Source organism: Pantherophis guttatus, chromosome 4 (genome assembly GCF_059756535.1).
Source record: "Pantherophis guttatus breed Tessera chromosome 4, ASM5975653v1, whole genome shotgun sequence".
NCBI classification, from domain to species: domain Eukaryota; kingdom Metazoa; phylum Chordata; class Lepidosauria; order Squamata; family Colubridae; genus Pantherophis; species Pantherophis guttatus.
The window spans coordinates 99,136,059-99,149,692 of record NC_142066.1 but is presented as its reverse complement, the minus strand read 5'-3'; the positions used below and the strand labels follow the sequence as shown (position 1 = coordinate 99,149,692).

The window sequence follows — 13,634 nt, the reverse complement described above, 5'->3', positions numbered from 1 at the left end:
CTACCTCTCCAATCTGCTCAAGCTGGCATTCTTCAGGTCCTGACGGATAAAGAATGCCAATCAGCGGGGCCTAGATGTACCTTTTCTTCTATAGCATCTCCCTTAAGTAATCTTCTCCTTCTGGAGATCACAGTGGCCCTGACCTTACTGGTTTTTTGAAAATCCTTAAAGAAGTGGCTCTCTGCTCAGGGCTTGGGGCCCCAAGTGTATAAGAGATGTGTTTTGTGGTTAATTTTTGGCTGTGGTGTACTTTAATGTTTGTGTTATTTTAATTATTTCTAATTTTAAAACTTTATTCACTGACCAGAATCACCTGGTGAGATAGACAATCTTATAAATTAAATAATAAATGCTTCAGAATGAATATTATAAAGAAGGAAAATAATATTGTAAATGGAATGTATAACTTGCATACATTTGCATTAGATTTTTCAAGAACAAATAAAAATCTGATTTGTTGCTGAAAATTGAAGGTAGATTTCTTTCTCCAGCATTGATAATTCTTGTATCCATCTCCTATGTGGAAAAATCCACAATTTGTATTTTTTTAATGGATTCTACTCCCTCACATCCCAATTTGCTATGAAATAATTTAAAATGGACAAAAGTAAATGGCATCTACTATACTTTATTCCATGACTCAATTCTTTGCTTTTGATGTTTTAACATATTTATTTATTTATTTATGAGGACTCAGGGCGGTGTACAGCCAGAATTAAAAAACATGCAGGACAAATATTAAAAAACAATTAAAAGATATATAAATTTGGCCCAATTAAAACTCACTACCCATTAAAACATTTAAAACATTTAAAAAACATTTAAAAATTTCTTCTTAAGCCAGCCCGGCTTGCTTGAAAAAATGGGTTTTAAGGGCACGACGGAAGGCACTGAGGTCCTGGATTCTCCTTATCTCTGGGGGGAGCTGATTCCAGAGGGTAGGTGCCCCCACAGAGAAGGCCCTCCCCCTGGGGGTCACCAGCCTACACTGTTTGGCTGATGGCACCCCGAGGAGGCCCTCTCTGTGGGAGCGCACGGGTCGATGGGAGGTCGTCGGTAGCAGCAGGCGGTCTCGAAGATAGCTAGGCCCTATGCCATGGAGCGCTTTGAAGGTGATAACCAGCACCTTGAAGCGCACCCGGAAGACCACCGGGAGCCAGTGCAGCTCGCGCAGGAGCAGTGTTACATGGGAGCGCCATGCTGCTCCCGTCACTACCCGCGCTGCTGCGTTCTGGACCAGCTGGAGCCTCCGGGTGCTCCTCAAGGGGAGCCCCATGTAGAGAGCGTTACAGTAGTCAAGGCGAGAGGTGACGAGGGCGTGAGTGACTGTGCACAGGGAATCCCGATCAAGAAAGGGCCGCAACTGGCGAATCGGGCGAACCTGACAAAAGGTCCCCCTGGTTACAGCCGTCAGATGTTCCTCCAAGGACAGCTGCATATCCAGGAGGACTCCCAGATTGCGAGCCCTCTCTGTGGGGGCCAATGACTCGCCCCCCCAATAGTCAGTGATGGAGTCGGGATGCCGGGAGCCACAGCCACTCAGTCTTGGAAGAGTTGAGCTTGAGCCTGTTCCTCCCCATCCAGACCCGCACAGCCTCCAGGCACTGGGACATCACTTCAAGGGCATATCCTTGTAAATATTACATGTTAAACATAGACAAATAATTTCTCATTATTTAAAGCAGTCCACAGGTTTATAAGAGCAGGCCACTCAAACGGTTGTATAAATAAGTAATACCAATTTTACAGACTTTTTCCATTAATAATCAAGTCTGAAGAAGGTGATCCCGGACCTCCGGACCTTCTGTAAAGCCCTGAAGACGTTTTTATTCCACCAAGCCGGCCTAGCCTAAATGGTTTTTAATTGGTATTTTAAATTTTATGGATTTGGGGGTTTTAAATTGGGAAGCTAATGATTTAATTCTTTTTAATTATCTTAACTTTTGTATTTGTATGTTTTTTAATTTTGGCTGTTCACCGCCCTGAGTCCCCTCTGGGAGAAGGGTGGTATACAAAATAATAAATAAATAAATAAATAAATAAATAAATAAATAAATAAATAAATAAATAAATAATAAATTTAAAAACAATTACCATAATATATTATTTTTCTCACATTGGGATTGTCAAGCCCTTGGAATCTACATTAAATAGGGGCTGATCTGCTATAGAACATGAAGGCTCTCAGTTGCAGTCTGTTTATCACTTAATGACAGTCAACCCCCCCCCCCATAGTTTTAGACTAACCAATTCACTATATTGTTTTCTTATGCATTATTTTCACAGCACCCTTCCATGGCCATTGTGAAAGGAGCTGGATTGGTTATGAAGGCAATAATAGAAGTAAGGCTTATTTTAAAAGTTAAAAAATAGGGTACATTTGAGCGGTAACTTGTATAAAATAAACATATGAAAAAATGTGATGAATTCTTTATTTAACTTAATTTACTTTTCATTCAGCTAAAAGCAGTTGTTTAGAATGAACTGTGTTAGTGAAAATATTTGATTCTTCAGCACAATTTTTTGTTCTAAAGTTATTCTACCTTACAAGCAATGTACAGCTAGTCCTCGAGTTATGATTATAATTGAACCCACATTTACAGTTGTAAGTCAATATGGTAATTAATCAGGCGATTTGACATTGCGGCGAGACAGCTGGGAAAATAGCGGGCTCTGTGGAGTCCCGCAAAAAACCCAACTGCCGAACCACCGCCGATGGGTCTTTGGACCAGAACCGTCCTGCAGGGACGAGGTAGGAAGAGAGGCGCCTCGGACAACCTAGAGGAACAGGCAAGTTCCTCGGAGGTCAGAGGGAATTCTCTGTGAGTCGGCGGTGGGGGGTGGCAGCCATGGCGGCTGCCACGAAGCTGCGATAAACCGAATTAAGAGATGTGCAGGAGGAAAGTGAAAAAGAACGAAGCTCTTTGAAGCCGGGTGAGTGACACCAACCCAGCTTGAAACAACGCTAGAGCAATTATCGTTATTTGTAAGACCCCTAGCCTTAAAACAGCGGCTGTGGATTTGAGGGGCATAGAAGATTTTGCAAAGTAACTTTAGGAGGAAAAGACCCGCAAGGAAATTTACTTTGGTATTGATTCAATTGGAACAATTAAACATTGAGGCATGTTGAAAAGCCTGGAAACTTTTTTTAAATTAGAGTTGGACTTGGAAAAAAGAAAAAGAAAAAAGGTATGGATTTAATACTTTTAAACTCAAAAGAAGAAAGTTAAATTGAACTGTTATATAATTGCAACAAAATGGAGATTGGAGTGACTAAGGGAAAGTGTGGATTGCAGAGAAACACCTTCCACTTTAAAAAGAAACACTGTAACTTGCTGTTTGTCTTGGAACACTGTGAAATTACTGATAATAGCCATGAGAGTTTGGTGGTGGAGGTTTTTTCTTCGTCTACAGACAGATTTTTCGGTGGAAAGAAAGATGAAATACAACAGAACTTTTATAATTGATACTAATTGGTGCAGGAACAAAAGAAGTCAAATGGTGCAGGAACAAAAGAAGGAAAGTTGATGTACTTTGCAGGGAATAGAAGTAACAAAAAAAATTATAATGATACATGATGAATTAATTTTGGGAATATTGAATTTGAAATGGATTATAAATTGACAGACAAGGAAATGAAGGAATATAATATATACGGTTGAAAAGAAGAATATAAAAATAGCTTGATTAAAATATGAACTGTATTGTTTAGATGAATATTAATTATAAAAGAAGGTGTTTATAGATATATAAGGATGGAAAATAAAATAATGTGATTAAAATAGAAAAATGAAGTAAAGATGGATAGTATTGATAAAAAAGGAGTTTCTTATAGATGAATAAGAATATATATGAATATGAGAAGAATCCAAGAAATTTTATTGATTTATATGTGGATATGTCTGATGTATGAATTAAGCCTCAATGTTAAATTGTAAACAAAGCTGAGAAAGAATATGCTTAATGAATATGCTGGAAACAGCCTAATAATAGATGAATATGCTGGGAAACAGCCAAAACAATATAGAGATGTGTATACTGGGTATAACAGTAAAACAAAGATGAATATGCTGGGAAATAGCCAAAATAGTATGAATATGCTGGGAAACAGCCAAAACAATAGAGGATTATGCTGGGAAACAGCCAAATAATAACTGAATATGCTGGAAAAAGCCAAAACAAATAGATATGCTGGGAAACAGCCAAATAATAACTGAATATGCTGGAAATCAGCCAAAAGAAAATGATTAAGAGACAAATAGTTAAAATAAATATGATTTAAGTTGGAATTGATAGTAATAATAAAATGATTATGTTGGGATTAGCATCAAATATAAAGGGGACTATGTTGATATGAATAATAAAATGAAGATGATAAGATTGTTATAATGAAATGATTCTGTGTATAATGAAGAGTGCAATGTGTGATAAGGTTAAGAAATATAGGTGTAAATTTAAAGAGATTAGGATTTAAAGATTTAATGTAATGGGTCATAGGATGGGCATTTAGATAGAATTTAGGGTAAATAATTGTAATTAAATATTGAGTTGTGTTATTTGGAAATTAAGACTGGTGGTGTTTAGAATAGAATGGTAAATGTTTAGATTAAGATATTACAATTGTGGGGGAAAAATTGTTTTGGTTTTTATTTTAAAAGATGTAATGGTGGAGATTTGGGAAAGAGCTTGATAAAAAGGGGTAAACGATTATATCTATTCATGACCAGATCAATGCTCTGTTCTTAAAAGATGTATTTTATGTTTATATTTTAAAAAATAATTTTAAAAAATTCAAAAAAAATATGGTAATTAATCAGGTCGTCATGTGATTACATCCAATTTTACAACCTTTTTTGTGGCAGTTCTTATGACTGCATCAGTCATAAAGCCACGATACAGTACTTAAGTGAATCCATTGTTTGTTATGCATCATTTTTGCCAGAAACTGAAGAAAATGATGCAACTGCAGAACACTGAAAATGGGCTTAAAATGGGTGTAAGTGCAGGCTAGTTGCCTACCCTCCAAAATAAGACTGAGGGGGGGGTGGCCATCAGAATTTCAAATTTGGGTTCTAAATACCTTTTTTAGATTCATTGTAATTTTAAGGTCAAGGACTACCTGCATAAACAGGATTAGAGATATGTTTTTTTTTCCCCTTTGGTTTTGCAAAATTCATCTAGCCATAACCCATGTCTAGTTCTACATTATGTTGTTCTGGTAATTATTTGGCAGTTTCAAGAAGTAAATCCTCTTACCAAGAAATGGTTCGAGAAGTTCTGGACATGGTAATCAGAATTAAATTCACAGCCCTTCAGATTTACTCCTGGAAATCACCAAATTGCCCAAGAAATGTCATGAACTGGGAGAAGATTTGGCATGGTGCAAAGGGAAAAAAACAACAGTTTAGAATTTTCTGGAACATTCTCTTCCATGATTAATATAATTCTTTATATTGCTATTTTTTCTTACAGGGAAGTTTTTGACAGCAGGTGAACTTCAGCTGTTAAAACCTTTATATGGCAATATTTGTGAAAATATTAATGGATATTAGACATTGCAAAAAATAACATTACCTTTTATGGTCTTAATGTATTCCAGGAAACTTCTTGAATTATTTTGTAATTTTTGTATGATGAGAAAGTATTCCTTTTTCCAAGGCTACTTTTGTATTTTTAAAGATGAAATAATTATATCAGTTATATTCAGATTTGCTTCAGATGTTCCTTGTCACAGTGGAAATAAAAACAAAAGTATTGATATGAGCAATTAGCTTTACATTTTAATATTAACAGTGTTTTATGTGCAGGTAGTTACTTCTAAACTGTAAAATAATTGTTTTTTAAATTTTATTCCATTTTTCCCAAAGGAGGGAGATAAAGAAATAGCAACTAAAATGCAAGAACTTGCTCTCAGTGAAGGTGCCTTACCTCGCCACTTGCATACCGCTATGTTTACTATAAGCACTGATCAAAGGATGCGTACCAATAGGTGAGTCCAGACTTAAATTACTTGTTTAAATGTTCTAAGGCCTTTTGTGCAGTGATCTTTGTTTTTTATACTGAAACTGATTGCTGTAGAAGGTCTATATGCTGAAAAAATATACATTCATTACTTTTCTATCTCTTCCCAATTGTTTGTTAGATTTATACCTCACCTTTATTTTATACAACTTAAGGCAGCATCTATAATGCTTCTTATTTTCTCCACAGTAACAGCCTATCGTGTAGGCTTGGATTGAGAGTGAACAATATCACCCAGCCAGTTTCCGAATCTGAGGGAGGACTAGTATTTATACTCTCCCAGTTTTAGAACTTTAATCATTGCATTAAATGATTACAATTATTTCTACTATAGTATTGAATACAATCCTTGACTTGCAAACACAATTGAGCCCAATTTTTTTGTTGTTAAGCAAGATATTTATTAAATGAATTTTGCCCCGTTTTATGATCTTTTTTCCATGGTTAAGTGAATCACTGCACTTGTTCAGTTAATAATACGGTGGTGAATCTGGCTTCCCCATTGGCTTTGCTTGTAACAATGTTGCAAAAGATGGTCACATGATCCTGTCATAAATACATGCCCGTTGTCAAGTGTCTGAATTTTGATCACATGGCCATGGGGATTCTGCAATAGTTGTAAGTATGAAAAATGGTCACAAGTCACTTTTTCAGTGTCATTGTAACTTCTAAAGGTCACAAAATGAATGATTGTAAATTGAAGACTACCTATACTGTCTGGACTATTTTTCAGTTGGTGCTTGCCTTTGGTAGTCATTTCCCACAGTGATCTATCTCCCTTTCTTGTTGGCTTGGGATTGTTCTTCCCTTACATTGATATCACTACCAGCAGTATTATCTTCTTATTAAACTAAACAATTTCTACTACTACTACAATCTAATTTACATATAGAGTTCACAGAAGCTGCATTCTTTTAAACTGGGGACCAAATTATCCTGCCAAATCCCTGTCCTATTTTTATTTCTAGTAAAACACCTAGACACATCATTTTGGAAATTGATAGATTGAAAGCTGTTGTAATGTGTAGTAGGTAGTAAGTTGTCTTTTAACATTGATTGGGTTTTTAAAAATACAATGTTTCTGAATCACAAGAGTTTAGAATGAGGTAGATTACACAGCAGTTTTTTTTTTATTGCAAAAGTTTTACAATTACATTTTCACCCCTTTTTCCCCCCACCACCACCCACCCCAAACTTCCCAACCTCCCTAACCCTCCCTAACCCTCCCCTCCCCCCAGACTTCCCTATATTATACTCATATCTGGTAAAAAAAATTAAAAAAACCCTTAATATAAAACTTGTATAAAAACTTGAACCCCTCCCTCCCCTTTATAATTTTTCTATTTACCCTCATTACATTAAAATATTTCTAATACATTATTTTCAAATAAAAGCTATTTGATACTTTCTAGTTTGATATTTGTTCTGAACATATTCTATCCACTTTTTCCATTCCCATTCATAAGTCTCTTGTGAACAATCTTTTAAGTATGCTGAAATCTTCGCCATCTCTGCAAAACTGGCCATCTTCAAAGTCCATTCCTCAATAGTGGGCAAAGCTTCATTTTTCCAATATTTACCTATCAACAATCTTGCTGCTGTTATCATATACAATATCAGTTTTGTTTCACCCAATGTAAAACCCTTAACTATACCCAATAAAAACAATTGTGGAAAGAATTGAATTTTTTTCTTCAAAACATTCTGCATGACCCACCAAATTTTTATCCAAAAAGCCTTAATTTTCCTATAGGTCCACCAAACATGATAATACGTAGCATCCAAACATTCACATCTCCAACATTTTGGCTGAACATTGGGGTACATACATGACAACTTTTTGGGATCTAAATGCCATCTATAAAACATTTTATAGAAATTTTCCCTCAAATTCTGCGACTGAGTAAATTTAACATTCTGAACCCAAATTTTTTCCCATGTTTCCAACATCACTGGTTCTTCAAAATTTTGTGCCCACTTAATCATACAATCTTTAACTAATTCAGTTTCTGAATCCCTTTCTAACAAAACATTATAAAGCCTTTTGATATGCATTGGACCTTTCTCTTTTATATGTCTAACCAATTCTTCCTCGTGCAACATAATACCAGTTTTTTGGTCCTCTTTCCATCTCAATTGTAATTGATTATATTGTAACTAAGTTAGATTAATCCCTTCGTCCAACAGTGTCTGCAATGTCTTCAGCTGCCATCTGCCCGCATCTGTAAAAAGAACCTCTTTGTATAAAACCCCCCCGAGTGACATTATATTTGTATTCCACAAAATATGACCAAGATCCAGCCATAACGGTATTTTATAATCCCATTTGAATCAGTGCTTCTTCCAAACTCTCATCAAAGAGTCTCTAAATATATGGCTTTTAAATACTTTATCAACTTTGTCATCATAAAATAAGTAGGCATGCCATCCAAATTCAAGATCAAAACTTTCTGCATTCAATATTCCAGCCTTTTTCCTTCCAAACCAATCACTTGTTAAAGTTAAAGCTGCTGCATCATAATATAACTGTAGGTTTGGAAGTTTAAGACCTCCTCTTTCTGGAACATCTTGCATAATTTTCAATTTCACTCTCGGCTTTTTCTCGTTCCAGACGAACTTATTCACTCCAGTTTGCCAGACTTTCAATTGTTTATCACTTTTAAGCACCGGAATCATTTGAAACAAAAAAAGAAATCTTGGCAAAATGTTCATCTTAACTGCTGCTATTCTTCCAAGTAGAGACAGCTGCAGTTTTTTCCAAGTCTCCGTGTCTTTCTGCACCTCTCGCCACAACACCTCATAATTATTTTGAAACAATTTCATGTTTGATTCTGCAACCTGAACTCCTAGATATTTTACCTTTGGTACAATCTCAAAACCTGCCCTCCTTTCAAGCTCATGTTTACGATCTTGTGTCATGTTTTTAGCTATCATTTTAGTCTTTTTTGGATTCAGTCTAAAACCTGAAACTTTACCATAGTCTTGTATAATGTCCTTCATCAGGATTATTGATTCCATTGGCTGTGATAGGGTAACAACCAGATCATCTGCAAATGCCTTTATTCTGTAATCCTCTTGCCTAATCATTATACCTTTCAGGATATTAGAGTCCCGTATTGTATTTAGCAAGACTTCTAGTGTTAAAATAAATAAAAGTGGGGACAGCGGACATCCCTGTCTTGTTCCTTTTTCAATTTTGAACTCTGTTGTCAAACTTCCATTAATAATGATCTGTGCCTTTTGCTCTTGGTAAATTGCTGAAATCGCCTGTATAAATTGATCCCCAAAGTCCATCTTTTTTAAAGTCTTTAGTAGAAAATTCCAATCCACTCTATCAAAGGCCTTCTCTGCATCCAAAAAGACCAGCACTGCAGGAATCTGTTTATTCTTCTCAAGATATTCCAATAAATCTATTACTTGCCTTGCATTATCCTTCATGTATCTGCCCTCGATAAATCCCGCTTGATCATCATGAATCACCTTTTGGATTACTGGCATCAACCTGTTGGCTAATACTTTCGCATAGATTTTATAGTCTGTATTCAAAAGAGATATTGGTCTGTAATTCTCTGGTTTTTTAGGACCGACTTGTTCTTTTGGTATCAAAGATATATAAGCTGTTGTCCATGATGGGGGTATTTTACCCCCTTGTTGAATATTGCAAAATAAATCTCTAAGTTGTTCCACCATTTCAGCTTGCAAAGTTTTGTAATACACTGCGGTCAAACCATCCGTGCCAGGAGCTTTGGCTGTTTTTAACTGTTTAATTGCTACTATTATCTCCTCCTCTGTTATAGGATAATTCATTCTTTCCTTTTGTTGATCAGTAATTTTTGTAACTCTTTTATCGTTTAAATATTTTTCTATAAATCCATTCTGCACCTCCTCTTTGGCATATAGTTTGGTATAACAGTCCACAAAAGCTTCTTTAATTAATTTTTGTTGAAAGATTTCTTTCCCTCCAATATCAATACTATCAATAGTCCGTATACTTTGTTTTTTCCTCAATGTGTAAGCCAACCATCTGCCCGGTTTATTAGCGTTACAAAATGTATTATGCTTCGCATATTGTAAGTTTGTTGCAACTTGTTCCGCCATAAGCATTTGAAATTGGTCTTTCAAAAGTTTTATAGCACTGCATATTCTTTCATCTGTTGGATTTTTAATAAGTAACTGTTCTTTATTCTTTATTTCTATTTCCAATTCAGTTCTTTTCTTTTGTCGAATCATTCTATGTTTAGAGTTCATTTAGATAAGCACCCCTCTCATATAAGCTTTACTTGCATCCCACACAATTTCTATTGGGGTACCTTTATTCAAATTTATTTCAAAAAATTCTTTCAAGTGCTTTTTAAGTTCTGTTGTGTTTTTTTCATATCTGAACAAGTTCTCATTTAATCTCCAAGAACGTCTCTCAATCTTATCCATCTCAATTTCTATCCATACTGGGCTATGGTCAGTCAAAGTTCTTGGAAAAATCTTTGTTCTTTTTGTCTTGACAAGTAAATCATCTGACAACAAAATGAAATCAATCCTAGAGAAGGATCTATGTCTATCTGAAAAAAAAGTATAGTCCAGTTCTTTTGGGTTGTGTATTCTCCAAATATCTTTTAGTTCCAAATCTTCTTTCATATCAAAAAAGGTCTGAGGTAACCTAATCCTAGATTTCGCTGAACTCCTTTTGTCTAATTTAGAGTCTATTACTCCATTCCAGTCTCCCATGATTAAAATAGATCTATAGTCCCATTGTAGTATTTTAGTATGTAACATTTTATAGAAATAATCCTGTTGTTGGTTGGGAGCATAAATTCCTATCAAAAGAATTTGGCCATATGTTGTAAGTAATTCAATTGCTACAAACCTACCATCTTCATCTGTTTCTATAACTTTAGCCGTAAATTTCTTATTTACATAGATAACCACACCATTCTTTTTTTGCAACGTTGAAGATATAAAGTGTATTCCTAGTTTGGAGTTTATCAAGTATTTTTGATCTTGAACTGTAATATGCGTTTCTTGTAGACAAATTATATCATTATTAAATTGTTTCAAATATATAAATAATTTCTTCCTTTTCTGTGCTGAATTCAACCCATTCACATTCCAAGATAAACACTTAAGCGTCATCTTCATCTTTCTGGAGCAAAGAGCAGAATAACCGAATATCATCCAAAATCTTCGGAGTCGCTCCCCCCATGGCTCCAGTCTCTTGTATAGTAGTCTTAGCTCCCTTCTTGTCTTGTCTTTCCTGTTGTTGATTACACAGCAGTTTTAATTTGGAAGATAGTTGAAGATTCTGAATAGTTGCTGAGCAATAATACTGTTGGAAGACTGTTGTCTTTGAACGTCATTTTTTTTTTCTAATAAAATGTTTTTTTCACTTTAATTCTTAGACAGCTGAGTAGACATCTAGTGGGTCTTTGGACAGCTGAAAATACAACTGCTTTGAACTTACTGAAGCGTATCTTGGTAAGTGAAAATGTTTCTCAAGAAGGCCTTTTTATTTATGACACTTCAGCCGTTTCTCAGCAGTAGACATTTTACAGTAAATAGCCTTATGAAAAGTATTCTAGTAGAAATGTTTGTTATATATTTTTAGATTGGTAAACATTAGCCAAGGCCTAGAACAAGGGTCTGCAACCTTAAACACTCAAAGAGCCATTTGGATCAGTTTCCCACAGAAAAGAAAACACTGGGAGCCACAAAACGGGGGTGGGCGTGGCCAACTCAACATCACTCACTCCCACCCAGTCACATGACTGTCTCTTTCTCTCTTTCTCTCTCTCTCTCTCTCTTTCCCCCGCTCTTTCTCTCTCTCTCTGTCTCTGTCTCTTCTCTCTCTCTCTCTTTCCCTCTGTCTCTCTCTTTCCTTCCCTCCCTCTCTCTCTTCCCCCCACTCCCCTGGGAGGGGCAAGGAACCCCTGAACTGGTGCTGGGTGGTGAGAATCTGACGTCCGGAGGCCAACAAGTCCAGGAGCAGCATACTAACAATCAGCTGGTTGTCGGAGAGCTGAATACCAGCTGGCCAATGAGGAGGTGGGACTTCACAACACCAGCGGCTCTGCAGGAAAATCAACCGACATCCGGGAGGCGAGAGCGAGCCAATGACAATGCAGGGTCGCATTGTGACTCCACGTCGTAATGGGCTCCAAGAGGAGGGGACCCTGTCTCCCCCATTGTGAAGCATGCTAAATTTCACTGTGCTGCACAAGGTGTTGTGAGAGCAGCGTACAGGTCATGGAGGCAGCAACAGCAAATGTACCATGACGAAGGTGGAATGCTGTTTCAGCAAGTGCAGGGGCGCTTCACTCCCACACTAAGGCTCCAGTCATTGCCACTGCTGCTACAGGGTGATAGCTCTTTCATTTCTCTGCTGCAACAGGGTGACAGGGACCTGCAGCAGAGGGATGAAAGACCCGCATGTGGCTTTGTAGCTGCAGGTTACCGACACCTGGCCTAGAAGATCTCTTACAAATGCAAGAACACTTCTGCAGTACTATGGCTGTAGATTTTCAAATAGCAAGTCATTGCACTAACAGAAGTTACTAGATGAGTTTTCCATGTTTCAGCAAAAGCATGTTAGACAGAGCTAGAAATAGTTTTCAGTATGAAAGATGCCTCTGAATTGTACTATAAATATGGAATTAGCAGCAGAGCTTTTTCCATCACTCAATTATAGTAATATCATGTTCAAACCATTTTATAAATTTATTTCTCAAAACATGAGTCCTTTGCCCCCACTGCTGGGCCTATCTTTTAAACTGAGAATTCTCATAGATGGGATTAAAAAAGCAAAAACAAAAAAAACACTAGTGTAACTAAGGTATAATTAGGCATAACTAAGCCCCATATAGCCTTTTTATTCTTGACCGTTTCTAGTAGATTGTTTGTTTGTTTGTTTGTTTATTTTATTGAATTTATATTGCCGCCTATTTGCATATGGTGACTCAAGGCGGCTTATAGAATATAAAACATCATTTTAAAAAACAAAACTAATAAGAGATCAAATAAATTAATATAATATAAAATCACCCCAACAACTGCAGATCATACGATATGGGGAAATTTTCTCAAAAAGGGGAAATCTTTGCAGTTACATCAACCTCAAATTAAAATTAAAAACCTCCTCAAAATAGAAGTAGGAGGGATGCAGAAAGACTGGAAAAAATATAAAAAGAAAGCAAGAATGGAAGATTAACCTTTCTTTTTGGTTTGCAGTTGTTCTATTCATGGTTAAAAATGATTATGTTTTAGGTGTTATAACTACTGAGGGGGAAAAAGTATAAATTTAAATATTGATTTTTAAATATGATGCATTAATGGTTAATTAAAATGATTATTTTTTTAAAAAAAATGTAGAAACTTAAATAATGATAATGGCTAAAAATGATTATGTTTTAGGAGTTAAAAGTTGGAGGGAGGAAAAAAGACTGAGGGGGTAAACGTACAGATTATGATTAATTAAGGTTTATTTTTTGTTTTAAGATTTTTAAAATATTTGAGAGTAAGAATGTAAGATTAATCTTTTTTGGTTTTCTAGTTTATGTATTAATGGTTAATTAAAACGTTGATGTTTATGTTTTAAAATTTTGAAAGTTGGAGGGAGGAACAAC

The 13,634-nt window shown here is 35.9% G+C and overlaps 1 protein-coding gene across 6 annotated transcripts in view; it reads left to right on the top strand.

Annotated features, from left to right (window-relative positions):
• The window catches only part of DNAJC13 (DnaJ heat shock protein family (Hsp40) member C13), a 161,414-nt gene that overhangs the window by 52,026 nt on the left and 95,754 nt on the right, over positions 1–13,634 (top strand). For all 6 annotated transcript variants that reach the window (XR_009620597.2, XM_060683675.2, XM_087892517.1 and 3 more), the window contains 3 exons: positions 2,287–2,343; positions 5,868–5,989; positions 11,415–11,490. Coding sequence is in view for 5 of the 6 variants with exons in the window: in XM_060683675.2 (XP_060539658.1) it covers positions 2,287–2,343; positions 5,868–5,989; positions 11,415–11,490 (255 nt within the window). In the remaining variant the exon portion in view is untranslated. The remainder of the gene's footprint in view (positions 1–2,286; positions 2,344–5,867; positions 5,990–11,414; positions 11,491–13,634) is intronic.